Genomic DNA, 24,527 nt, shown 5'->3' with positions numbered 1-24,527 from the left:
CGCAGGTCCTACAATGGAGGCACGGAAAATGATGCCCCTTACTAATTGGGAGCCAAATTTCTTTCACACAGCTTCCATTGTCTTCCTTAAGAGCTGCACGCAAGCTCTAAATTTGCAATTTCATCCCAACTTTTTTTCCATTACATAATTTAGAGTGCAAAGTAATGTCTTCTGATAGGATGTGGCCAGGGCTCGGTGTTAGGCCCCCCGAGTCCTATTCCTAGCACTAAGACGGATCAACTGCACACAAATTATGTGAAGTCTGCAGCTCTTTTTACAACCTTCAGCATATACATACACGCAGATGAAGAGCTACGTTTGCCTAAAGCAGGGGGAAGCTGCGTATACAAATAAATATTTGTACAAAAATTCATCATCCTTTCAGCGTCTGCAGAAAGGGGGGTACCTTTATTACACGTCGGGCGATCCTAACGTCAAGGTTGGCGAGGTTGGCTGGTAAGGTTATTGATTAAAAGTGCTGCCGCAGTCCCAGTTTGTTATTTAAGGTGAGACTTCATCACCGCCGTCGGCCGCATGTGTGCTCCTTTAATTAAGGTTTCTAACGACCAGATTGCTCAGGAAGTAAACGTCATGCTCTGGGGACTCCTGCTGTCACCGCTGCCAGTCCAGGACACGGCAGCAACCGCCCACGGCGAGGCCTTTTGAGCGTGGAAAAGCGAAGGTGAGCTGAACCGCTGCGCCCGGCTCACAGCTGGGAGGAAGGCTGATTTCACTCTTATTTGCTCATTTCTCCCAACGAGGCCACGCCAGAAGTGCCGTTTCTACACAAACTCCCAGTGATCGCTGTACTTGGAAAGGCAATTGCGAAACAGCTGTGAAGTCAGCCCAAATTTTCCACGGCATTTAATGAAATTCGGGGAGAGCAGATTAACCGAGTTACCGTGCCATCACGGGACTGGGTCAGTAGCAAATACCCTTTCGGTTTAGGTAGTAATGATTTATGCAAATAGATCAGTAAAAATATCGCGGTTTCATGCCTGTCGCAGCTACCGTAGCGCCTGGGGTCCGCTCCTGCTGAGGATTTTTCCCAGTCGCTTCAGAAACAGCCGAATAATGACCTTGAAAACTGCAAATAGATGCACACTCGCGAGGGGAAGGGCGCCAGGGCACGAGGCACGAGCTCGGCATCGCCCGCGTTTCTGCCGAGTTTCACGGACTTATCTGCACGTGCAAACGCTTGCAGGATTAGTGCCAAAGCTCGGCGGGGCAGGGCAGGAAAACGGTGCTAGGTATTTAGTCCTCCTTACCGCGAGGGTCTGAGGATATGAAGGTACGCAGGGAGAGGGGGTTATCTCTTATGAGAAAAACTGCCAAGCTTTCAGGTGCGCCATCCACCCTTTAGCTCTGAAACGTGAAAACCGGACGTTTCGGGTAACTTTTAAATAAAGTCTGGTGGGATTTTGTGCTGGCCGAGAGGGAAACCCGGCAGCCGAGACGGCGAAGGGCTGCGGGCCTCCCCTTCGGTGGGCGGCGGATCGAACGTTGCCAGGTATTCCCGACCCTCCGTGCTCCCAGGCCGCTGCCGGGCCGGGGGGAACGGCCCGTCCCGGGCCGGCGGGAGGCGCCGGCCGGATCCTGTCAGCGCCGCGGCCTCCCCTGGGCGCGCGGGGGCGGGAAGGCGCCACGTGACCGCGCGGCCGCGGAGAGCCCGCGCGGGGAGGGGGCGCGGCGCCCTTCGGGGGTGGGGCCAAGCGCGTGACCTTCCGGGCGGCGGCGGCGGTGGGCGGGGCGTGTGACGCCATTCCGCTTCCGCCTGGGCGTCGGGGTGGCGGTGGTGCTGCGGGCCGCCGCCTGCTGCCTCGCTCCTGGCCTGCGCCGCGCCGCGCCGCGCTCCTCCCGCCCAGGTACCCGCCGCCGCGGCGGAGCGGAGCGGAACGGAACGGAACGGAACGGAACGGAGCGGAGCGGAACGGAACGGCGGTCTGCCGCCCGTCCGGCCCGCCGCCCGTCCGGCCCGTTAGCCAGCGGGAGGGAGGGCCTGACCACTGCCGGGGGGGGGGGGGAGGGAGGGAGGGAGGGAGGGAGGAAGGAAGGAAGGAAGGAAGGGGGTGGGGGGGGTTCCATCCTACACCGCCCCCGGGGACCGCCGGGCCGCAGCTGGCTCTTCTCCCTTCAGACCCCCGGGAGAGGCGGGCGGGGAGGTGCCGCCGCCTCTCCCAGCCCCGGCGAGCTGCGGATGGGGTGGTACCGGGGCTCGGTGGCCTCGAGCGAGCGGCAGAAGCCAGCCTCCCCCGCCCGGAGACCCGCCGCCTGGGGAGGGCGTATCGCTTCGGGGTGCCGGCGGAGGCCTAAGGGCTGCCGCCGCTTTCCGTTACGTGGGGCTGGCTTTGCTGGTGCCTGCAAAGCAAAGGAGGTTCGTTTGTAGCGGGTCCTGCCTTACTCTGCGTACCGGTGGTAGGTGCCGTGTCCTGACTGGGTGAAATAGTCTGTCGGCTTGTATTTATGCCAGATGGTCGTAATCTGTAAACGACTCTGTAGATGAACGTGGATCGCATACAAGTGACTGTTTAACTGGCAGGTTCTTCACTAAAGAAGGTCCCAGGCGAGTCAATTTCTCATAGTTCATGAGCAGCTGATGCATTTTATCAAATGTTAATGTACTGAAGGTAGCTGACTTGCTGGGAAAGCTAGCGCTGCGTGGTATCAAAGGGCACGTTGCTTGGAGAGAGAACTACTTACCTGTCAGGTTTTATCTCTGAGAGAGAACTTGTTTCCAAGTGAATTCCTTGGAAAATGGTGTTGATGTGATGCTGTCCAACCTTATTGTCAGTAGGTGTAAGAACAAAGGTAGCTTTCTCTTTGTTTTAAACAAAAGCGACACACCCTGAAACTACCCTTCCCAAGGCCTGTGGAGACCAGTGGCTGATGCAAAAATTTGTGGTAAATATCAAGCCAGTCCTCGGAAGCACTTTTGATATTCTTGAAACTTGAGTTAATTCAAGTACATTTTAACAGCGCCAGATCAAGATGTGAAAGATGCCAGCTGTATCCACGCAGTGAGATCGTATCCTGAAAAGCGGTTATCCTGGAAAAGAGCCTTTGTAAAGGAGCAGAAGGGTGTGTGGTTTTGTTTGTCACTGTTGAGGCTAGAACTGGAAGATGACACACAGTTTTGATGTTTTTATTGGGCGGGACACACACACCAAAAACCCTGCAGTGAAGATGTTTAATAGTCACTCACACTCGGGGTCGGTACGTTTATTTCATCCAAAACAAATGAAAATAATTAAGCTGATAATTCCTGAGTATATAGCTTTGGTAGGAGGCGGACATGGGTATTCTTTAAACAGCTTTTACAGCTAGTTCAGGAAGACTTCTGAAGAATTGATAATTGGAAGCTAAAGCTATAAATGAGAAATAAAGCACGCTTTTAAAAATGAGGATAACGTGATGAGAATGGGCTCCATAGCTCTCAAGAAAGTTTAGAGGCAGCTGTGGAAGATACGTTTTAATTATTCCGAGCTGCTGCACTAAAATATCTTTTGCAAGAGTCACGGGGTGGGATGGTGTGGACAGGAGTAATCTTTGGCAGTGGAGACTCGCTGTTCTCCACTGGGTTTGTATCACAGCTGGCACACAAACAAGCCACCTCAGAAGTGATATATGTTTGTGGGGTTTGGAACCATCTGCTTGTGATGTGGTGACTGTCTGAAGTGATTAGGTCTGCTCTTGGTGGGGAGGCAGCTGTGAAACTGAATGGCCTGTCATGGGTGGGAAACCGGAACAGATTACAGTTCCTTATGGCTTTATGTTTTACAGGTCTTGGAAAGTGATAAGACCTCTGTTTTGAAGAATTGTTTTTTCTGGTAGTTGATAATTTATAGCAAATGCACTAACACGCATCATTTTGGTTGCCGCTCTTAATTAAATCTGTCTGGAAAATATGAAAACTGAAAATGTGAAAACTAAAAATCTGACTTACCTCCTTTTTTTCAGTCGAGACAGACACGGGAAGGGGCAAAGAGGTCGCCAAACCTCAAGTAGCTACTAATGATGTAACGGTTACTTTTTTTTCCCCCCTGTCAGTCTGTTTACCAGTTGTCTTTATTCTCCCAATGAATAAACGTGCAGGTCAGGCTAAACGATTGCACGGTACGCAAGTGCATCAGTGCGGCTGGTGAGAAGGCGTTGTAAAGATAGGGAAAGGCCAGCTATAAAATGTTGACGCTTAATGCCTGAAGGTAGAAGCTGCAGAAATTTGCATATTTTAGAAAACATTTAGAAGCTGTCAAAGCCTTGGTCTCTCTTCCATTTTATCTGTGTAGCTATGTTGGGTAGTTATACTTATGTGGGCAGAAATCTTGTTGTAGATGAGGTTCTGCTGGTAGGTATTAGTCATGTTACAGCGACAAAAGAACCTCTTTGCTGATAGAGCCATGCCACCCAGTGGAAATGCAGCAGAGCCTGTTGCATCTAGAAAGCGTTTTTCTGTGTTTGAAAGATGATCTTGGAGACAGGAACTAAATCTGGCACATCAAGCATTTGAAAAATGTCATACAACTCAAAAAAAAAAAAAAAATTGAAAGCAGTTGATGCTTAGTTTTGGATAGCTTTAGTAAAAGAAAGAAAAAGTGTTTTGGACAGCTCTTTCTGGTGGGGGTCTCTGGGGACTGGTGATGGCTAAAAGCCAGGAAAGACCAGAGCATGGGAAAAGAATGCTACTACATCCATCGGTTTCGGTTGGGCTGGATGTGGTCAGAGAGGGTTTAGAGCTTAAAAAAACATGGTGGAGCTGTTTTATTGTGGAAGCTGACGGATTTAGTATGCCACATGAAGCACCACGCTTCCAAAAAAGGGTTTTTCACAGACCTCTCTGAAAATCGCCACTTGGTCTTGAACGCTGTCGGTAGAATTAGCATACCATTGCTGTGTCAGAGCGCTTCTCAACCTTCTTCCAGCCTGCCGCGTGGAGCCTGGCAGGCTTGCTTGTCTCACCTACCTGCTGTTAATTTTCGGGAGCGGCTCGTGGGTGTCTGGGAGGCCTTGGACCGTGGTCTGAAGATTTTGCTGTGTATCGTTTCTGGGTAGGTGTGGTGGAAGTCCTCCATGCCCTCCCATCCCTCTTCAGGATAAAGGATGAGAGAGATTCTGCTCCTAGATGCCTTTTTTGCAGACACGGGTCGTCTCTCTCTTTCCCTCGCTGTAGTTTTGCACTTCTGGCCATATGTGTTCTCAGAGGTGGCTGAGAAATGGTGCCCTGACCAGCTGATCTGCAGCTGGCAGGCTCTGCGCTTCTGGAAAGCGGGGGATGTTTCCTTCAGAAAACAAAGGAAATCTTATCTTACAGCACAGTGGATGCGAGCAGGACTTCAGTTTGAATGCTGCCGGTTCTGTAGTCTTTCTACTCCCTGCCAGATTACTTAAACTCCTGAACCCTCCTTCTTCCACTCGCTCTTTCTTTCCCCCCAACTCCAGGAAAGAGTAATTTGAAGTAGAGTTTAAATGTGGCGAAACGGACGTCTCTTGCATGAATCAGCTTTTCTCTGCTCATATCGGTGCTTGTGCAGTACTCTTCTAGGAAAGCTTCAAGAGAAAATGAGAGTCCATCTGTTAACTCTACCGACTCTAAAAATCTAGTCAAGGCACCATTCAGTACATTTATCTAAAATCTTGAGCCCACGCATGACCAGTGGGGACTTTAAAATGGAGTTGCTTGGAGGTCTTCTGTCTGACAGTGTCTCTGAGTCTAATTTGTGAGCATGTGAATGCCTTGGGCAATACTTTTACAAACGTAATTGATATTTCTGTAAGGTTTTGATTGAAATTCTTTATACCAGCGTTGAACAACTTGAATGGAATATAGATTCTAGATTTACGTACAAATTAGTTCATACATTGTCTGAACGTATCTGACGATAATTTCAGTTTCTTTTTTATTAAATGGAGGTGGCAGTACCCAGATTAAATGTATGTTTAAAAAACGTCCCTGAAGTAGGCCATCCTGTCTGCAAGAGGATCCTTGACATGCTTGGCATTGACTCAGTTATGCCAAATGGTGCCAACAAATGTTGCTCTCGTCTGCTTGCCAAAGTAAAAAAGCCACTAAATCTCATTATAAGCTATGCTTAATTACACTTTTTTTTTTCATAAGTCATGTAGCAGAATTGTTGCCTTAATTTTCATGGCACAGAAATATTTTGAAATTATGCACTGACAAATATTGGGGATATTTGTTGATATTTCGTAGTCAGGCCTGTCTCAACTGTATTCGTCCACTGCTTTGACTTGAATTTACTACTCTCTGTCACTTTTGTGACAGATCATGGGATTTTCTTCTGAGTTCTCCTTTAGGTTTGTTTCCTTTCTTCCTTTTCTCCCTTGCAGCATATGTTCTAACTTCTCCTGTGGGCTTTTTTCAATCTCTTGTAGATCTGTTTTTCAGTTGATCTTATCCCATCTCTCTCCATCTGCCTAAGGAAAGGATGATTCTCTTGGCCTGTTTTGGCATTGCTTTTTGCTAACCTGTTTTTTTTTGCTTATGAATACATTTACATGCGCACTTACGTAAAAAGTTATTTTTGTACTTGTCTCTATATTAATGATTGATTTCCTATATTTCGTGGGTTACATTAAATAGCTTCTGTGTCTGTATAGGTGAATTGAAGTACAGTGCCACTAAAAAGCACGTATCAGCTTCTGATTATTATTGAGCATGGTTCACTGCAAAAACTAACAAACTCTTTTAACATAAGAGGTATCTATTGAAGAGAAATTGAGCTTTTTCTGGTAGGTGTTTCTTGAACAGCTGAGCAGAATATAACGGGAGCAGAAACCACTTTCCTGATGTAGTTCAGTTGGTTTCTCAACTTTAAGCAAATGGTCATTGATCTGAACAGTGTACCTCATCTGATACGAAGACTCAGGTATTTGTACCTACTTGAAGGAACTACTGCTGTTATAAGCTCATGTTGGAGCTTTAACAAACCTTTGGATTCATGCAGTTAGGCACTGACTTCCACCAGGGCGCTAACTTTGTAGATAGGTATTTCTTAAAAGGTTTATTTAAATTATTAGGTATTTCTTAAAAGGTTTATTTAAATTATTAGGTGTAACTTGAGGAGTTCACTTTGTTTCCACAGGGGTCTGGGTTGCTCAGTGTGGTCATAAATAGCTTGGGAAATGAGATGAGCGGTGTCTTGTTGATATGAAGCCATTCAGGAAAGTACAGATTAGGTAATAAAATGGCAAATATAATTCAACATCGATAAATCTGATGTAATTCAGAGTAGATAAATGTAGAGTGGTGCATATAATTTCATATATAAAATGATGGGCTGACCCTTAACACCAAGGAATGAAATATTGCCACAAGTGTCAGTTCCGTAGTGATCAAAAAGCAGATGAAACATTAAGAAGTATTAGGAAGGAAATAGAGGACAAACCAGAACATAATTATGAAACTGTATAAATCAGTGGTTATCCCACATCTTGAATTCCGTGTGGTTCTTTTTTGTCACTCATCTCAAAAGATACAAAAGAATTGGAGAAGCCTCAAAGAGAGGCAGTGAGAATAATCAAAGGTAGGGAACAGCTGCTGCACAAGGGTCAACGAAATAAGGCAGAGCTCAGCCTGGAGAAGGAACAGCTAAAAGAAAATGGTAAAAATCTGTAGAATAATGAGCAGCATGGGCAGAGTGGATAAGAATAGATTTACTGATTTCCTCAGTGGCAAGAATGAAGGAGCAACAACTGAATCTAGTAAGATCCAGGTTTAGAACAAAAAGAAGGTGCCTTTTTGTGTAACAAATAGCAGCCCTGTGGGGTTCCTCGCCAATGGGTGTTGTAGGTGCAAGTGGGGAAACTAGATATGTTTGTGGCAAAGAAATTCTCTGAGGGTTGTTATTCCATAAGCATTGCCTACAACTTAGGAAGTACCTGAGCTTGGAATCATTGAAGTACTGGGGAGTCATCCCTGTTCTTGTTCTTCCCTACTGTCATTGCTGAAGATAAAACGGGATGCTGAGCTAAATGGCCCCTTGCTCTGATCCCGTACTGTCTTAAGATGAGGAAATTGTGTAGATAGTAATAAACTTACAATACAGTTTCAGAGAAGACTCTGGTTTATATATGCACTATTTGCATTACGTAATTTATAATCTAATGGAGCTTATAAACCTATTTGTCATAGTCTGTGTGTACAAACCTCCGTCCCCGAGACCAGTCTCTGTGTTAAAAGTCAGGTCTTCACCATCAACAAGGAAGAATAAGGATTGGGTTTTTTGTGGAGGTCAGCTTGGCAGTAGTAGTTGTACTCTTGACTTATATTTTGCATTTTTCCTCCTCTTATGTTCCTCTCTATCTCCTACACTCTCCCCTAAAACCTTCTGGCTGCACTGGGGCATGTCTACCTATTTCACCTGCTCTTGGTCATCCTCTCAAGAGTTCTTCACCTCTAGTCAGTATTTGTTGTCAGTTAGTCAAACTGAATATAACTTCAGGTTTGTGACGTGACAGCTGCCCTTTTGTCTGGCTAATAACGATTGACAAAGCCAGTCAGTTTTTGTTGTGGTGAAGCTCTGGAAAGCTCTAAGTGCAGTAGTTGCCTTCATGAAAAGATAGCACGTGACTCACTGGTCCCTATTTTCAATGTTTCTTGTAAGTGTTGAGAGGTTAGAAGTTAGGTATGTATTAATGACACCTTTGCCATACCTACATTCAGTTAAGGCTAGCTAGCTGGAGTCAGTGAACGTAAATAAGAGCATCCACTACCTTTAGTATGTTCTGAAATAATTGGAGGATAAAGTGTCAGCAAACTATAGGGTTTTTATTTCTGGCAGTAAGATCTGCATGGGGATTTAATCGTGTTTTGTTTTAGGTGCGTTAACTTCGCCTGCAAGCAGCCTGCCATAACTTTTCTGAGTCCCAGTTTAGAAAAGACCTTGAATACTTTACAGGCATCACTGTCTGGGTAGGCTGCCTACTCGGTGTGAATATTTGAAATATTTTTTTCTTAGCGTAATGTGACCCATTTACATTATCTGTCGGTCCTGTCTGAGATGAGACAGGTAGAGGCTGGAGACTTTCCTTTTCGTGAGAACTTGTATCAAGAGGAAAGTATTTGGGTAGCACGTGTCTGTATGGGCCAGGGTCATTAAAACAAGGCCACTGCTAAGAAGTTCAACACTTACTGTGGTTTGAATGAGACAAATGTAGAGTTTGTCTCATGAACTCTTGCTTGAAATACTTCTATTATTTTCAACAAATTTCACTTTATCTTACCTTACTTTTCAGCAAAATGTCTGGAACTGATGATTTTTCGGTAAGTAACAGTTTTTATTTCCTGAAGATCAGCCAGTTGTGTTACTTCATTCTAAAAGTTGACATGCTTTTTCAAGAAGAAGGGGAGCTTACAGTTGAGAGGCGATTTCCTCTGTATTGCAGTTGTGGTGTTTTCCTTCTGGGTAGATGTAGCAATCTGTGGACTAAACATACGAAGCTGCTAGGTGCCTTGTGGGTTCTTTTCTGCTGTGATATTAACAAAGGAGTTGTGCTTTAATAGTGTCAGAATAGCTATAATGGAAATCTATGAAAACCTTTTCTTTCTGGATTTGCACTGAAATTGCTTATTGCTGTGTGGTAGGTCGCCTTTTATCTTTGGTTTTCGAACTGCAGCATGACAGAATGCCTCTTCTACCTTAATGATAGAAGCTGCACAAAACCGAATGTAATCATCTGTGCACAGCAACAAAGAGCTCTCTTCCTCCCATTTTGGCAACTGAAACATATACACGTAGTGGGTGAATGTCTGCAACTAGTAAGTCCAGTAGACATTTTACATTCTCACTGATGCTTTGTCTTTTAGTTGGCAGATGCTTTACCAGATCAGTCGCCTGCTAAAACCTCCAAAGTGAGCAGTACAAAACCTGGTCAACAGCCTGGTCAGCCACCGCAGGGTTGGCCGGCTTCGAATCCTTGGAACAACCCAAGCGCTCCCCCTACGGCGCCAACCGGACTGCCACCAAATACGTCCGCTTCCAGCGTGCCATTTGGACCTCCACCAACAGGAATGTATCCTTCAATGCCCCCTGGACCGCCTGCTCCATTTCCTCCTCCTCCTACTGGACCCTCTTGCCCTCCTCCTGGTGGTCCATATCCACCCCCAACTGTGCCAGGTCCTGTCCCACCAGGGCAATATCCTCCACCAAATATGCCCTTTCCAGAGCTTCCAAGACCTTACGGTGGTCCAACAGAGCCAGCTGCACCTCCTGCTCCTGTTGGGCCGTGGGGATCCATGCCCTCTGGAGCATGGGGACCAACAATGGGAGGGCAGTATCCTGCACCTAGCATGCCATATCCACCCCCAGGGCCATATTCCACTCCTACCCAGACTCCAGGGGCTGCACCAACAGTACCATGGGGTACGGTCCCACCTGGAACATGGGGACCTTCACCGCCAGGTCCATTTCCTCCACCCACAGGATCATATCCAGCTCCAGGACTATATCCTACGCCCCCTAATCCTTTTCAAGTGCCATCTGGTCCTGCTGGTGCTCCATCAATGCCTGGTGGTCCCCATGTGAGTATTTAATTTTGGTCTTGAATTACTCTAAAATGTTACACTTTTAAGCACGGAAGTTTAGTAGCATAGGACCCGTTAGCGCAGGTAAGGAATTTCGGCGCATCTGTCTTACTTCTGTAGTCAGTGGAATAATAGCCAACTTCTTAAACGCTTAACTAAATATACTAGAACAGTGAACTAATGTCTAAGCATCACATTATAGTGGTCTTCCACCACTTGGAAAGCCTTCTCTAAAAGGCAAAAAAGGTGGGAAAGCCTTGTAATGATTTCTGAAAGAGGAAATATTCTAGTCTCTGTAATTTAGAGAGATTGCTTCTGGGGCACGTAGGGAGGGAATGACAAATTGTAAGGATGAATCTGCTTTTAATTACGAATTTTTGTAACTGTGAATTAACTGCTTTGTGAAAAGCCTGTATTGACCATGAATTATTGTCTCTTGCAGCCTTACCGTTGAATACATTCTGGGCAACAAAATACTGTAGCTTTCCACCTTCATCCACTACTTACAGAGATTTTTACAGTTTTTGTTTCAGTAATGTTTGGGGCTATGAAGAATACTTGCCTCATGTATGTGCATTTGAGGTATGAAGGAGCAGTTTGCATAAATTTACCTTGCTCATATGCTGGCATAATTGTTTGGTTTAATAAAGTGAATTATGAAGAGCAGAAATAAAACTAACGTCTGTGGTTCTTACGTTGGCAAGAATTCCTTGGAAGAATGGGAGTTGCCAAGTAAGGATTGTAAAGAATCAGGCCCGAGGACTTAAAAAAAAAAAATGTTAATTCTTAAATTTCCATTAATGCTTTAAGTCTTGTTGCCAGACTCGTGCTGGTCACTGAATGGATGGATAGGCGTATTTTACCTCTTTTCAGGTTGTTCTAAAATGTCAATAAAAAGTGTTTCAAGATTTTTGTCAAGAAATCTAATTTTTGAACATGCTACAGTAATTCAAACTAAAGAGACAGAGCATGTGAACTTGAAGGTTTTCTCAGCATTTTGTATATACTCAAAACAATTGCTCAGTCTGGGACTACGGAAGAGAAGATACGCGTTCAAAATACTTGGTCTGACTTGTCAGCGCACTGTTCGTGTTCACAAACAGGCATTGATGTGCAAATTAAATAACCTGGATGTGCAGTTAACTTTGAATCAACAAATGTGAGTTTTATGCATGCAAATGAGGACATCATTTTGCCAGTTCTCATTCTGTGGTGGTTGGAAGTTTGGCTTGGTCTATGTAAAGAGAAACTTGATTCCCACTTAGGTAAGGTACTTCCCTATTTCTAACCTGGGTTCTAGTCATTTAAAATTTGACTTTGCTGCCGAGTCGTGTAAACTGGGCAGACTTTTTCAGAGTCCCTAGAAACTGAACTTGAGCTTAAAAGATCAAAAAAACCCCAACCTGACAATTCCCTTCCCGGCAGTTTTTGGCATGGCATTTAGTTCTGTCAGCTACAAAGATCCTTCTTGCCACGGTTGAGAACGAGGAGGTCTCACTGGGGCTCCGCTGAGTCTTGTAATGGGGAGAAGTCCTCTGTTCTCAGCTAGGTGTCTGCATACCTCACCGAGTAAGTGTAATTTGGGAGCGATTGGAATGTCTAGAAGCCTTTGCGCTGCTGTGTAGCTGTCTCCCCTCTGAAGGGGCACTGCAGTAAGTTTTCGTATTCTTGCCATATCTGTGCAAAGAGCATGCAAGGGGTTTGCTGCAACGCTAGTTTAGCATTACCAAGACGCACAGCCACGTGTCAGTGAGGAGTTCTGGCACTCTTTGTGGTACTTCGTAGCCTAGTCCTGACAGTTTCTCATCCCCAGCTGGGGATGTCCTAACTTAGCCTCTGTAGGTAGAATTAGGAACAAATTTTGCTTAACGTGGTAGCTCATTAGGGAGTCTTTGTATCATGGAACCGTGAAAGCGAGTTAATTCTCTTCCAGTACCTTATCGTGGCTTCCTGCGCGCATGTGATGGACTTCTTAGAAACAAATGGGGTGACCTGGTGGTGATGCTTGTTAGTAGTCTTAGCCTTTACGGCAAAGTCCCGCAATACTTTTGCAGAAGAAAGCGGTCAGCTTAGCTGTGGCTGTTTTAATCTCATGTCCTGAAAGCTGATAGCAAAGGTATGTGTATTTTTTTGTTTTAGGAAGACAGTACTGGAGCTGAACAAAAATGCTTAACGTTTCAGCTTAAAACCTAGCATCTGTAACCCTAGAAATAGGATCTGAAAGTGCAAGTCTTCACTAACCTTAAACAAGCCCCGGTTGCCCCCCCCCCCCCCCCCCCCCCCCCCCCCCCCCCCGCAACCAACAGACTTGGCTTAGATCTTGGCAAGACTAATTAAAAATTAACATAAGAGAACATTGACTACATTTGCTCAAGTGCTTTTTTGATACCTGCAGCCTTAGATTATAAATCCGTGTAATGAGAAAACATTTATTCCAAATGGGTGGATCGTGCAGTAGCAGCACGCCAGTTTGCAGTTGCACTGGCCATATGTCTTTGCAGGGAATGGGAAGAGGTAGGAAAGGATAAAGCAAACGTAGCAAGTAATGATTTTTGGAAAGGGGATTTGTAAAAGTAACTAGACTTCTAGGTTCTTCCTGAAATAGGCAGGATTTATTACTGGAACATTTAGGCTAAAATTCAGTATATATGGGATGTTTTTCAATGTATATTCGTATTTCTTGAGGTCATGAAAACTGTTTCATAACCCCTTTGTTTTTGTGAGCAAAGTTCTTTGCATAGCAGTGAAAAGGGTATACCTGTTAATCTATTGTGTAAAAACTCAAGTTGTCACTATATACCGTGTAGTAACTTTATCACATGTTATGTCAAGTGTGAGCAACTTCTGGCCTGAAGCTTTTGCAATGGAATTTGTACATTTCTATGCATCATCTGAGTTAAATTGCTGAGAAGTTCGTTTTGACTTGTGCTTTGAGATTGACATACTGCATTTGTTTACAATATGAAATATAAGCAATCACATCTTTAAAGTATAGATTATCACCTGCTGCTGTATTTTCTTTAGATGAAACAAATATTGCTGTATGATAGTGAGAAGCTATAAATACAGGATTTGATATTTTTTTGAAAATGCTGTCACTTTTGTATAAGATTAGACATTAAACGTATTTTCAAGACTGTCGTGTTTACTGTTTTTCAATTACTGCTTTTGACATGCTTGTGTAGACTTTTGCCTTGAATGAATAGTAAAAATAGGACATCCTTGATTTGCAAAGACCGAATATAAAATCAGAATTGCTTGACTTCTGTGAGTGTTTTTCCTCTTCCTTTTGTGATTTTTGCAGCCTGTGCATAAGGCATCTGAAGTGTGGATGCGACCATTGCTATATTGTGGCACGTCAGCCTCGGGTGTTGCCTGCTCACAAACTGCCTTGTTAATTAAGAGAAAAAAGATCTGATCTTGCTTGTTCTAGAGGAGGAACGGGACTTATTCCTTACCTGACAAGAGTGTGGTGTGGTGGTTTGTTTTTTTTTTCCCTGGCTGTGAACAAGTCCTGTGCTAGATTGACACACGTGGATGTGGTAAGTGACCCGCAAACCACTGTTTTTATATGCTTTTCAGGAGTTTGATGGGATAGGGCGGATAACAGTAAAACTCCAGGGCTTGGCAGCAGCGTGAACTACAGAGTTTGGGCATCGCTCACCTCTACGTTTACATTCTTCATATATAGTGGCTTGCAGAACGGTTCACACTGAGCTGGCCAATGCTGCTACCTTCACCCTTTCAGGAAGGTAAAAAATGGCAGCAGCGAGCGGTAAAGAGTGGAAACAAAAGTATTTATCCACTTTAAGGCTTAGAAAACCAGCTGCTCTTAGACCGTGTGCCCTGAACGTAATCCTTGGATCTATTAATCGAACAGTACGATGCATGGCCAGTGCTCTGTCTTGACAGTGTTCAGCTGTGGGGTTGTCCGCTCCTCTGGATTCCTCATATGAATTGTCTTTTGCATTGGTAGAGATGAGGACGCGGGCATGCTGCTCAAATATATTAACTGCTTACTGCCCTGCAGACCCAAAACCAACTTTAATCGAATTTGGGGGGAGGGGGCATCTGACAAGTGATCCCTACACAATTCTTAGGGGAGTATTTAGCTTTGCAAAACTATTCCAGGGGTCTGGCAAAAAGCGGCGAGTATGTGCGTGGTTCGATCCACGACATAGGAAGTGTTCGTTCTGGCCTACTGTTGTGAAGGCGGGCGCCTAAACTCCCTCCAGGCAAGGTCAGACCCGTTTCTGTGCACAGGCATTGATTCACTGCCCAGCCTGTTTAAAGCTGCCCCCACGCTGTCCAGAGGGTGGGATGTTGACACGAAGGTTGTCTTTAGCCTCTGTGTAGCCAGAGCCCTTAGGCATCTAAGTAAGGACAAAACTTTTCGTAACGTATTTTTCTTAATAGTGGCTTTCCTATTTCTGACGTTGAGCACAAAATTCCAATTATTAGAATGCAATGCCATACGCTTCAACAGCCGTTACTCACCAGGCACATAATAAATCGGTAGTTAAGTGTCATCTGGCAAATCAAGAAATGCAAGCTTCAACTTTAATATAAGCTTCTCATCAACTAGTACGTGCTGCAAGATTAACTGTCCCTGCGTTACACAAGGTAGCGTGCTGACACCTGAGACAGCTAGAGAAAGACCTCGAGCGGACTTGGATCCGGCCGTGCTCTGTGGGTGGATGCGGGTATTCGTGACGTTGGGAGTCGCGAGCTCTGCGCTCGCTGTCTGGGCTCCACCCGGGAGCCACCGATACCTGGGTGGATGTGCTGCTGGTGCACGGGCGGGGGTTGCAGCACCAAAGGTCGTGCTCTGAAGAGGGGCGATGGCCAGAGAGACATGCCGTTTGCATCCTTCGCTTCGTCTTTGGATCCGGTTTTCCCAAATAATACATTTGCAAGGCAGTTGTAGTGGGAGGATCAACTATAACTTTTCCTCTGCCCTCACAATTCAGCGGAATTTGAATTAACTTGCTCTAAAAATGTGCATGTGTGCACACGCCCGGTAAGCTGGTAACAGCAAGGTAAAACTTTCTTTTTTTTGGTCACTCTTGCCTGCAGAATCTCTCGGGTGCGTGGGAAAGCCAAGGTTAAAAGCTGTGTGTGCACCGAGGCGGTACGCTGTTGAAAGCAGGTACTTTTGTTTCAGAGATCTGCTGATTGTCCACGTTGACCCGTTTCATGACAGTGAAGACAGCAGAACGGGGACTTTGTATCCTCCGTGCGGCAGATCATAAGTTATAGTTAAGTTACAAGTTACACCTAGATAAGGGGTAGCCAATGTAATACTACAAACGCTTCAGTTCTGTAGTATCGCTTTCCAAAGGGTACCCTCCCTGTTAAATGAGAGACTGAGAGATAAAATAGCCATACCTGTGCGTCTGTCCTCTTTCCAACTTTCTCATGACGCTCGGCAGGGCCGTGCCGTGCCGAGAAGTGGGTTGGCACGCCTTTGGGTTTCATTTCAGCTCCTAGTTCTGTTGTCTGCGCAAGATCTTACCTGCTCTTTGCAGATTCACGCTCTTGTGGTTAGGAGGGGGAATTCTCGTAGCGCTTAACCCTTAAACTCTCGCATCAAGCTGTGCCACCAATCACCGCGTTTGGCTTGGCAGTAATGATGGCTTAATATACATCTCCCTGTCTCTTCCCCCCTCTGCCGCCACCCCAGCTGTCTTCAAACCCGGTAACTTCTCTGATACGACCCCGCGTAACATCCCACAAAGTGTTCTGCTGAATGGGGCAGCTGGAGAGCGCGGTGTAAATGGGTCCGTGGCCTTGGCGAGGGGACGCTTGTATCAGGCTGGCTGTCAGGGGGAGGATGCTCATCCAGAAGAGGAGCCGGAGCGCGTGTCCACCGTAAGCGTTTAATTTCATGCTCTCCAGAGGAACTCATTTCTCTGAGCTAGAGAGGGATCCCGGGGAGGATGAGCTATTTAAATTATTAAAGGTTGGATCTTGGGGGGAGGTTGGGTAGAAGTCGGGTGCCCTGCTGTGCCTTACCCTGTTACTAGCTGTTTCTGAGTGACATTTAGGCTGGGGCTGGCGTCCTCAGCGTGAAATGGGGGGAATTATTTGTAGTTTAGGTTTAAAGAGGAAAACTTCCTGCTGGTGGTGGAGATCACGTCCTGAAGCGAACCCCAGCTTGTATTGCTGCAAAACTGGGTGGTGGCACGAGTTTAAGGAAGAGAGTCAGACCAGCAATAAGGAGAAACTTTTTCAGCATGAGGACAGCCGAGCGTTGGAGCGGGTTGCCCAAAGAGGTTGTGCAGTCTCCATCCTTGGAGGTTTTGAAGGCCGGCCTGGATAAAGCCTTGAGCAGCCTGGGCTGAGCTCAGAGCTGGCCCTGCTCTGAGCAGAGATTAGAAACCTCCCGATGTCCCTTCCCACCGGAATCACCCCATGACTCTAAAGAAATTCGCTGCTCCGTGTCTGATTAAAAGCAAACATGGAATTTATCCCTTCTTTAAACGAATTCAGGAGGTGACAAACGACCGCAGATTTCATTTGTGACTTCTTGGGCTTACTCTGGCTAATTAATGCAGTGTTGTTCGGGGGTAGATCTATGGCTTCTGATGGGAACCCAGTACGTGCTAACAAGGGGTGATCCGTCAGGATACTCCGTTTTACTAAGCTGTCAACAGATAATGAAAAGGAAAACTGTATTATGGTGCCTTTTCACAAGAATGTGCTTAATCTGCATGATGTGAAAAGCTTTATCTAGTGCTTTGTATGATAGAAATTGTTCAAAGGGGTTTTGAATCCTGTGCTTTCTAGTTTGCCCGTATTCCCTTCGGTTACAGGGCAACGCCCTCCAGCACAGAGAAGGTGGCGGAATATCCTATTTTAAGTTTGCTTAGAAGTGGGAAGAATTAATGCTTTAATATCCTGGTGCTTGTTCTCACTGCGTGTTGGGTTGTGTAAAGCTGGAGCTGGCCGGCGCTCCTCAAGGAGACGGCGTCAGAGTTGATTATCTTGAAAGCTTTTTAACACAGGCACTTTGAAGTCTTAGCAGCTTCCACTTCACGCTTTCATGTTTGCATTTCAACCTTGATGCTGTCCCCGTTTTCCCGCTCGGAAAGCCGAGCGTGAGCAACGCCGCGCAGCCTGGAATATGGGGATGGTCACATCGGTAGGTCTGAGCTGCCGCCGCCATCCTCCTCGTCTTGATCCTTTCCTGTTGGTCTGTACGGGCCGTCGGAGTAAGTAGCTGCTAAAAAAGACAGCGTCTGTGGAGTGACGCCGAGCAAAACCCGCTCGGAGTGGTTCAAAGAGCAATCAGATGCTGGAAAAATGAGCTCACGGCTGTTGTGTGAAAGCAAAGCCCGATGTGGTCCCCTCTGGTTTTTTGCTCTCCGAGCTGGTAGCTGCACATCCACCGTCCTGCTGCCATCAGCAGAGGGCAGTGGTGCTGCTCCGAGCCCTCGGCATTGATTATTTTTAGCGTTGAACTTGATTAAAAAAATGGGGAAAACCAGCAACATTTTAGTGACTTACAGTGCCGTTCGGGAGGCGGCGTTATAACTCGCATCTTCGCGCAGGCTCGTTATTAAACTGCGTTTGGTTTGACTTGCACAAGAAGACGACAAACACGCTGTACGCGAGGTTGAATTCTGAGCCCTGTGTAGGGTGAGGTTTCATAGGAGAATGGATTTCTGGCCTCTGCAAAAACCTAGCATCAAAAGCAGCGCAGCAAAGAAGGAAAGTCTGCTAACCTGCCCGGGACCCCTACAAAGCTCTTCCCTTTCCCATCTCTTCTGGTTTCCTGAGCTACGGTAAAAGCCACAAATTGCCATTGTAATAAAGTTCTTTTAAAGTAAATTTGTCAGAGTGGTTGGTATCGCAGCTGCCTTTCTGCTGGATCAGGCTGAACTGTCCTCTCCTCCTTTAGCCTTCACGTTTTCTTTCCAACCCCGTAAGTTCAGTGTGCTATCACACGGGGCTTTTACTCTCCTTATCGAGCATCTTTCCCGGGGCAAAGCTGTCTCTGGGCCAGCTGGAGGCAAGAAGCCCCTGGGGCCAGGTTACAGAATCATAGAATCATTGAGGTTGGAAAAGACCTCTAAGGTCATCGAGTCCAACCGTCGACCCAACACCCCCATGCCCACTAAACCATGTCCCTAAGCGCCTCATCTACTCGTCTTTTAAATACCTCCAGGGATGGGGATTCAACCACTGCCCTGGGCAGCCTGTTCCAATGTTTAACCACTCTTTCAGGAAAGAAATCTTTCCTCACGTCCAATCTAAACCTCCCCTGGCACAACTTGAGGCCGTTTCCTCTCGTCCTATCGCTTGTTACTTGGGAGAAGAGACCGACCCCCCCCTTGCTACAACCTCCTTTCAGGGAGTTGTAGAGAGCGATGAGGTCTCCCCTCAGCCTCCTCTTCTCCAGGCTGAACAACCCCAGTTCCCTCAGCCGCTCCTCATCAGACTTGTTCTCCAGACCCCTCACCAGCCTCGTTGCCCTTCTCTAGACACGCTCCAGCACCTCAACGTCCTTCTTGTAGTGAGGGGCCCAAAACTGAACACAGTATTCGAGGTGCGGCCTCACCAGGGCCGAGTACAGGGGCACGATCACTTCCCTACTCCTGCTGGCCACACCATTTCTGATACAGGCCAGGATGCCCTTGGCCTTCTTGGCCGCCTGGGCACACTGCCGGCTCATGGTCAGCCGGCTGTCGACCAACACCCCCAGGTCCTTTTCCGACAGGCAGCTTTCCAGCCACTCTTCCCCAAGCCTGTAGCGCTGCATGGGGTTGTTGTGGCCCAAGTGCAGGACCCGGCACTTGGCCTTGTTGAACCTCATACAGTTGGCCTGGGCCCATCGACCCAGCCTGTCCAGGTCCCTCTGCAGAGCCTTCCGACCCTCGAGCAGATCAACGCTCCCGCCCAACTTGGTGTCGTCTGCAAACTTACTGAGGGTGCACTCGATCCCCTCGTCCAGATCATCGATAAAGATATTGAACAAGACCGGCCCCAGTACTGAGCCCTGGGGAACACCGCTCGTGACCGGCCGCCAACTGGATGTAACTCCATTCACCACAACTCTCTCCACCTGCCTCCTGCGTCTCCTGGTGCTGCACCCAAGGAGACAACAGGGTCGTCGTCCCCCCCCCGTGGCTTTGGTGGGGGTAGGCTCAAACTGATTCAAGACCTTCCTGCAGCACAGCGCTGTTCCTTTCGGCTTTTTAGGCTGGATTAGTTTTCTGTAAGGTTGAATGAGCTGGCTGCGTGTTTAGGTGAGAGCAGAGCAAGGCCAAGAAAAGCACCGGCACCTTGTCTTTTTAGTGGCAACGAGCCATGGAGGTCTTCCACCCCATCCCCACAGGCGTTTGGGATCACTGTAGGGATTTCCCATCCCGTTATTTAATAACGTCAGGACAAAGAGGCTCCCGTAAGGGCCCCGGGGCAGTGTGCTGCGCAGAGCTTGGTGCGGCGGCGGCGGAGGAGGAGGAGGTAGTCACTATGAAGTTCAAAGCCAGGGGGGTTTTGAGGACTTTTGTAAACCTCTATTGACGCAAATTGCTACAAGACTCGTTTAACGCTCAGAAAGCAACTTAATGCTTAGATTGGCTCGTCAAGCACAAAGTGCTTCTCACTTATTCATCTTTAATAACATAAAAGCTTCAAACTGTAGCATGGTTTTGCTCGTCTACAGCATCGGCATTAGAAGCTGTGCGAAGCTTTCTGGGGGTGGACTTGCCCTTCTCCTGGCACTGTCAGAGCAGGCGAGAACTGGAGGAGCTGCAATTTCGCACCGGTACTCTCTTTTCTAGGAGAAGGAAGCTGCAAAGGCAGGAGTTTTGCTTTGGGCTTTATAAAGAGAGAATAAAAGGGAGCTGCTACAGGAAAAAGAGACCAAGTCCAGACGTGCTCGTACACGTGAAGGTACATGTGAGCAGCAGGGATGGTGCTGCGAGCACCGATGCTCTTCAGCTGCTGCTTTTCCTTTCTTCACCATCAAACTTGAGTTATTGAAGTTCTCAACCTTCCTCTGCATTGATTTTTTCACTAGCGCTAGAGCAAGGCGATGTTTCGGGGGGGGGGGGGGGGATGCAGCCAAGGAAGCTCTCGAACGAGCCACCTCCCCGAAAAGGGCTGTGTGAGGAGGAGCGGGGCCCTTCGATTCCCCGCAGGAGGCTGTCTTCAGAAGTCCTGGGAGGACGTCGCGTAAGCCTGGCAGGCCGCGGAGGAGAGTCCCGTTGCCTGCTTTCGCCGCAATGTCTTTTCTTATTGCTGCGGAGAGGTGGAGGTGACTCAGCCGCTGGCCTGCAGGGCTGAAACTGAAGTGACACCTCGGGGAGGTGCAGCGTGGGGCTCCGCAGAGGCATTTGTGGCACTCAGGACCTCGTTCCTGTGCCTGAGAAAGGAGGTGACGTCGTCGCGGTTCCCGTTCCCCGGCCTGGGAGGTTGCACGGGGAGGAAGGAGAGGCGATGGTTGAATTTAGCGCCTTGGGATCGCGCCGAGCACGGCCTCGGTGGTAGATCTGCAGCCCAAACGCTGCACGTGATGGTTGCTGCCAACCCCACGCACAACTCAGGCCACAGAAATCATGAGACTGATAAAATCAGGCCGATGTGCGTTGTTCTGCTCTGTAAAGGGGAGGGGATCTCATGTGCCATCGAGCTTCTTGCCCTCTGGAATGATTTCCTTCCCATTAATTTGCCGTCAGGAAGACAAGAGGGAAGCAGCTTTCTGTTTATTAATTTCCAATAAGCAGTTTGAAATTACTGCTTTAAAGTTATTTAGCTTTATAGAGAGAGGTCGCCCACTGGGGTGGGGTCTTTTGCCTCTGGGAGACCTGGTATCCACAAGAATAGACGACGCAGAAGACTAACTCCTGACTTCAGTCAGCGTTTGGGTTAATACCTAGACTGTAGTCTTCATCGTACTAGCCTGACTACCGTGTATATGCCCTTGAAGAGGAACTAAAAGACTGACAAAAGGGGAACATCCTGCCCTAGAAGGCGCCGGAGGCTGGATGCTTGCCAAAGAAACAAGAAGTCAGCAAAAACCACTGCGGTAACTAGGGGAAAGGTAAAGGCGGCAGGGGGAGATCGCGACCACCCACTCAATTCAAGACTGGAAAGACTTGCCCCCCCCCCCGGCAAGGAGCGTGCCTGCTACTTTACATGGCGAGCGAGGCTAATTTGAACATAACTAGTCAATGAGCGTGAACTTAGGCGGGTTTTTGCTAACCACGTAACTGTAAACACGCTGTAGTTCTTTCGTGTGGGGTGCTGGCTTTGCGGAATTCCCACCTAGCACCCTCATCTTTGCGCAAACATGAGGTAAAGAAATACCTCGGCTCTGCGTGTAAGACTGGCTTATCGCACACCGGGTACCGGACCCCACTTGCGGGACGACAAGCGTAGTGTAAAGGGTACTGGGACCAAGTAGAGGGTTGATAATTCTGAGTTGTAATTGCAAACTGTCATTTTTTAATTTTTTTTTTTTTGGGGTGTGTGTATATCTATTTTATGTAGAATGCATATATTTTTTTTAAAACTTCTTCAAAGCAAACCAACCCTCAAGCCTTAAGCGTCCGAACTCGGCATCCTCCTGCCCCTTTCCTGCAGAGGAGAGGGGCTGCCTGCGCCGCTGGCATGGCACAGCCGGCCACCTCCTCCTCCGGTCCCTGCCCGCGCGGTGGCACGAGGTGGCTGCTGCTCCAGCCCCCCCCGGCTCTCCTATCGCCTCTGCTCGCTCTCCTGGCTTCTAGCATCCAGTTAATTAATTTTTCATCGACTCAGTCTCGTGCGGTTCTTCTCCAGCTTAAATGGCTTCTTTTAAACTACCATAGTATGTAGTTAATTAACCCAACGGTAAACTTTGCTGTGACGCAACGGCAGGCAAGCCCCTCAAGAAAGAGCACTCAATAGACGGTGGCGCTTCCAAACTATTGCGGAGCAGCCTGTCAAAGGTTATGGCTAGAGGAAAATGTTTAATAATCTACGTTGCCGTATCGTGTAAGGGTGCCCGAGTGTCTTGGGGACCCAGAGCAGGTGGGTGAGTTACTCCCAGTCCTGGACTGAGCCTGAGCCCATTGTGGAATTGAGCTAATTAGCTCATCTCTGGCCTTATTGCTGGGTGGCCATTAAATATGACTCGGCTCTCGCGGGCTATCGGATGGATGCCGGGCATTTTAAAATGGGGAAAGTAAATTGCGTTTAGAGAATGTGTCTGGCCGCAGTGAAGGGCACGTCAGAGGGTACATCCCTAAGAAACGGCGTGATCTGACGGCCGAGCCGCCCGCCCGCCCGGGTCCTCTGTCTCTCCCACCCCTTGGGCCTGCAATTCGGGGCTTTAAATTGTACGTAGTACCAAGCAGGGTTGCATTTTCCATTAAGAGCCTCTAAAGCAAACAGGACACTTACGAGCGCTTTAAAAAAAAAAAAAAAAAATCCAAACCCCGAGTCCGTGCCTATTTTTGAGCAGCGACTGGGGTTTTTTATCCACTTTTGACAAGCAGCCAGCCCTGGCTTGCAAGGCTGCGCATCACAAGGTGCAACGCCGCAAGCGAGAGGCGCGGTCGCTCTGACTTACGTCTCCTACGGATCCCGGTGCGTTCGTGCACTGCCTGGCTTGCTTAGTGCTCTGGCTATAAACCCAGCGCCTCTCTTTTCTCCATCCCGAGGGGCAAAGCTGGGAAACCACCGTCGCCGCCTCCGTGTCCGACCGTGTGAGTCACAGCGGGGTGACTCAGGTGACGTGGAGCGGAGCGAAGTGCGGACGTTGCATAGCTCTGCGTGCAAAGGGCTCTCAGCGCCCACCCCGTGAACGTTGAAGGGACGCTCACTCGTCGTCCTCGCCGCTGCTCGGTTTATTTAAGTGAAGAAATTAGCTGAGATTTTGGTTCGTGTTCTCCCGTTTGGTCGAGCGTTTTATTAACACCGTGTATCTGTTGCATAACTGGAAGCGCAAAGCTTACGGCATTGGAACTGGAAAAAAACAGGCAAAACTCTTCGGTAAATGTTTGGGGCCTTCGAGCGAAATCCTGAAAATAGCAGTGCAGGTTTTTCATGAAAATGTCTCTTGCCAAAGACGTTTGGGAGGGTCTTAGGGAGGAAGGGAAAAAGCGGTGCACTAATGAGTTGATACAGCCTTATCCGGGAAGGCAGAAGTCACCGGTACCTGCTTAAAAACACTTCGTGCATATCGCTTTGATCAACTTTATGAACATGGGCTCTGCGCACGTGCACCTCTCGATTAATATACTCTCAGAAAGGCTGTTTTTTAGACAGATGCTGGAGCAAGGACTTGAAGGGTTGTTCCGAAGAGCGGTGATCTCCTCCTGCTTGCGTTACAGGCTCAGGAAGCTCCAGATGATGCAATATATCAGGGATCCTTCAACATTACTGGCTTAAATCCTCTCCGGGTCCCTTTGCCCTAAAACATCCCCACAGATATCGCAGTGTCTATTTACTGCGGTGAGGTTTGGGTGCTGTGAAACGCAAGTGAAGTAGCGCTCCCTGTTTAAGTATTTCCCCGAGTGGAGCATCCCGTGGGGGGCCGCTCCCTCGGGTATCCCCGGCATCTCTCATCAGCCCACGGCATTGTCACACGCTTAAGTTTGGTTTGAATCCCCGCGACAACTCCTTCTCTTCTCTTCTCTTCTCTTCTCTTCTCTTCTCTTCTCTTCTCTTCTCTTCTCTTCTCTTCTCTTCTCTTCTCTTCTCTTCTCTTCTCTTCTCTTCTCTTCTCTTCTCTTCTCTTCTCTTCTCTTCTCCTCTCCTCTCCTCTCCTCTCCTCTCCTCTCCTCTCCTCTCCTCTCCTCTCCTCTCCTCTCCTCTCCTCTCCTCTCCTCTCCTCTCCTCTCCTCTCCTCTCCTCTCCTCTCCTCTCCTCTCCTCTCCTCTCCTCTCCTCTCCTCTCCTCTCCTCTCCTCTCCTCTCCTCTCCTCTCCTCTCCTCTCCTCTCCTCTCCTCTCCTCTCCTCTCCTCTCCTCTCCTCTCCTCTCCTCTCCTCTCCTCCC

General features: G+C 47.7%; 1 protein-coding gene across 3 annotated transcripts; it reads left to right on the top strand.

Annotated features, from left to right (window-relative positions):
* Positions 1-633: 633 nt before the first annotated feature.
* On the top strand, positions 634-11,444 carry MAPK1IP1L (mitogen-activated protein kinase 1 interacting protein 1 like). Of its 3 annotated transcripts, none has more exons than XM_076345732.1 (4): positions 634-682; positions 9,253-9,280; positions 9,824-10,537; positions 10,983-11,444. In XM_076345732.1, exons 2-4 carry the CDS (start codon positions 9,257-9,259, stop codon positions 10,992-10,994), a joined length of 750 nt encoding a protein of 249 aa, XP_076201847.1. In that variant the 5' UTR covers positions 634-682; positions 9,253-9,256; the 3' UTR covers positions 10,995-11,444. The 3 variants fall into 3 exon arrangements, with proteins under 3 accessions (XP_076201847.1, XP_076201846.1, XP_076201848.1); XM_076345731.1 differs by lacking the exon at positions 634-682 and adding an exon at positions 1,803-1,865; XM_076345733.1 differs by lacking the exon at positions 634-682 and adding an exon at positions 2,353-2,374.
* Positions 11,445-24,527: the final 13,083 nt, after the last annotated feature.

The sequence above is a fragment of the Aptenodytes patagonicus genome, chromosome 7, assembly GCF_965638725.1.
Source record: "Aptenodytes patagonicus chromosome 7, bAptPat1.pri.cur, whole genome shotgun sequence".
In the NCBI taxonomy this organism is placed as follows: domain Eukaryota; kingdom Metazoa; phylum Chordata; class Aves; order Sphenisciformes; family Spheniscidae; genus Aptenodytes; species Aptenodytes patagonicus.
The sequence above is the reverse complement of the archived record's forward strand: the minus strand, read 5'-3'. Positions and strand labels throughout refer to the sequence as shown.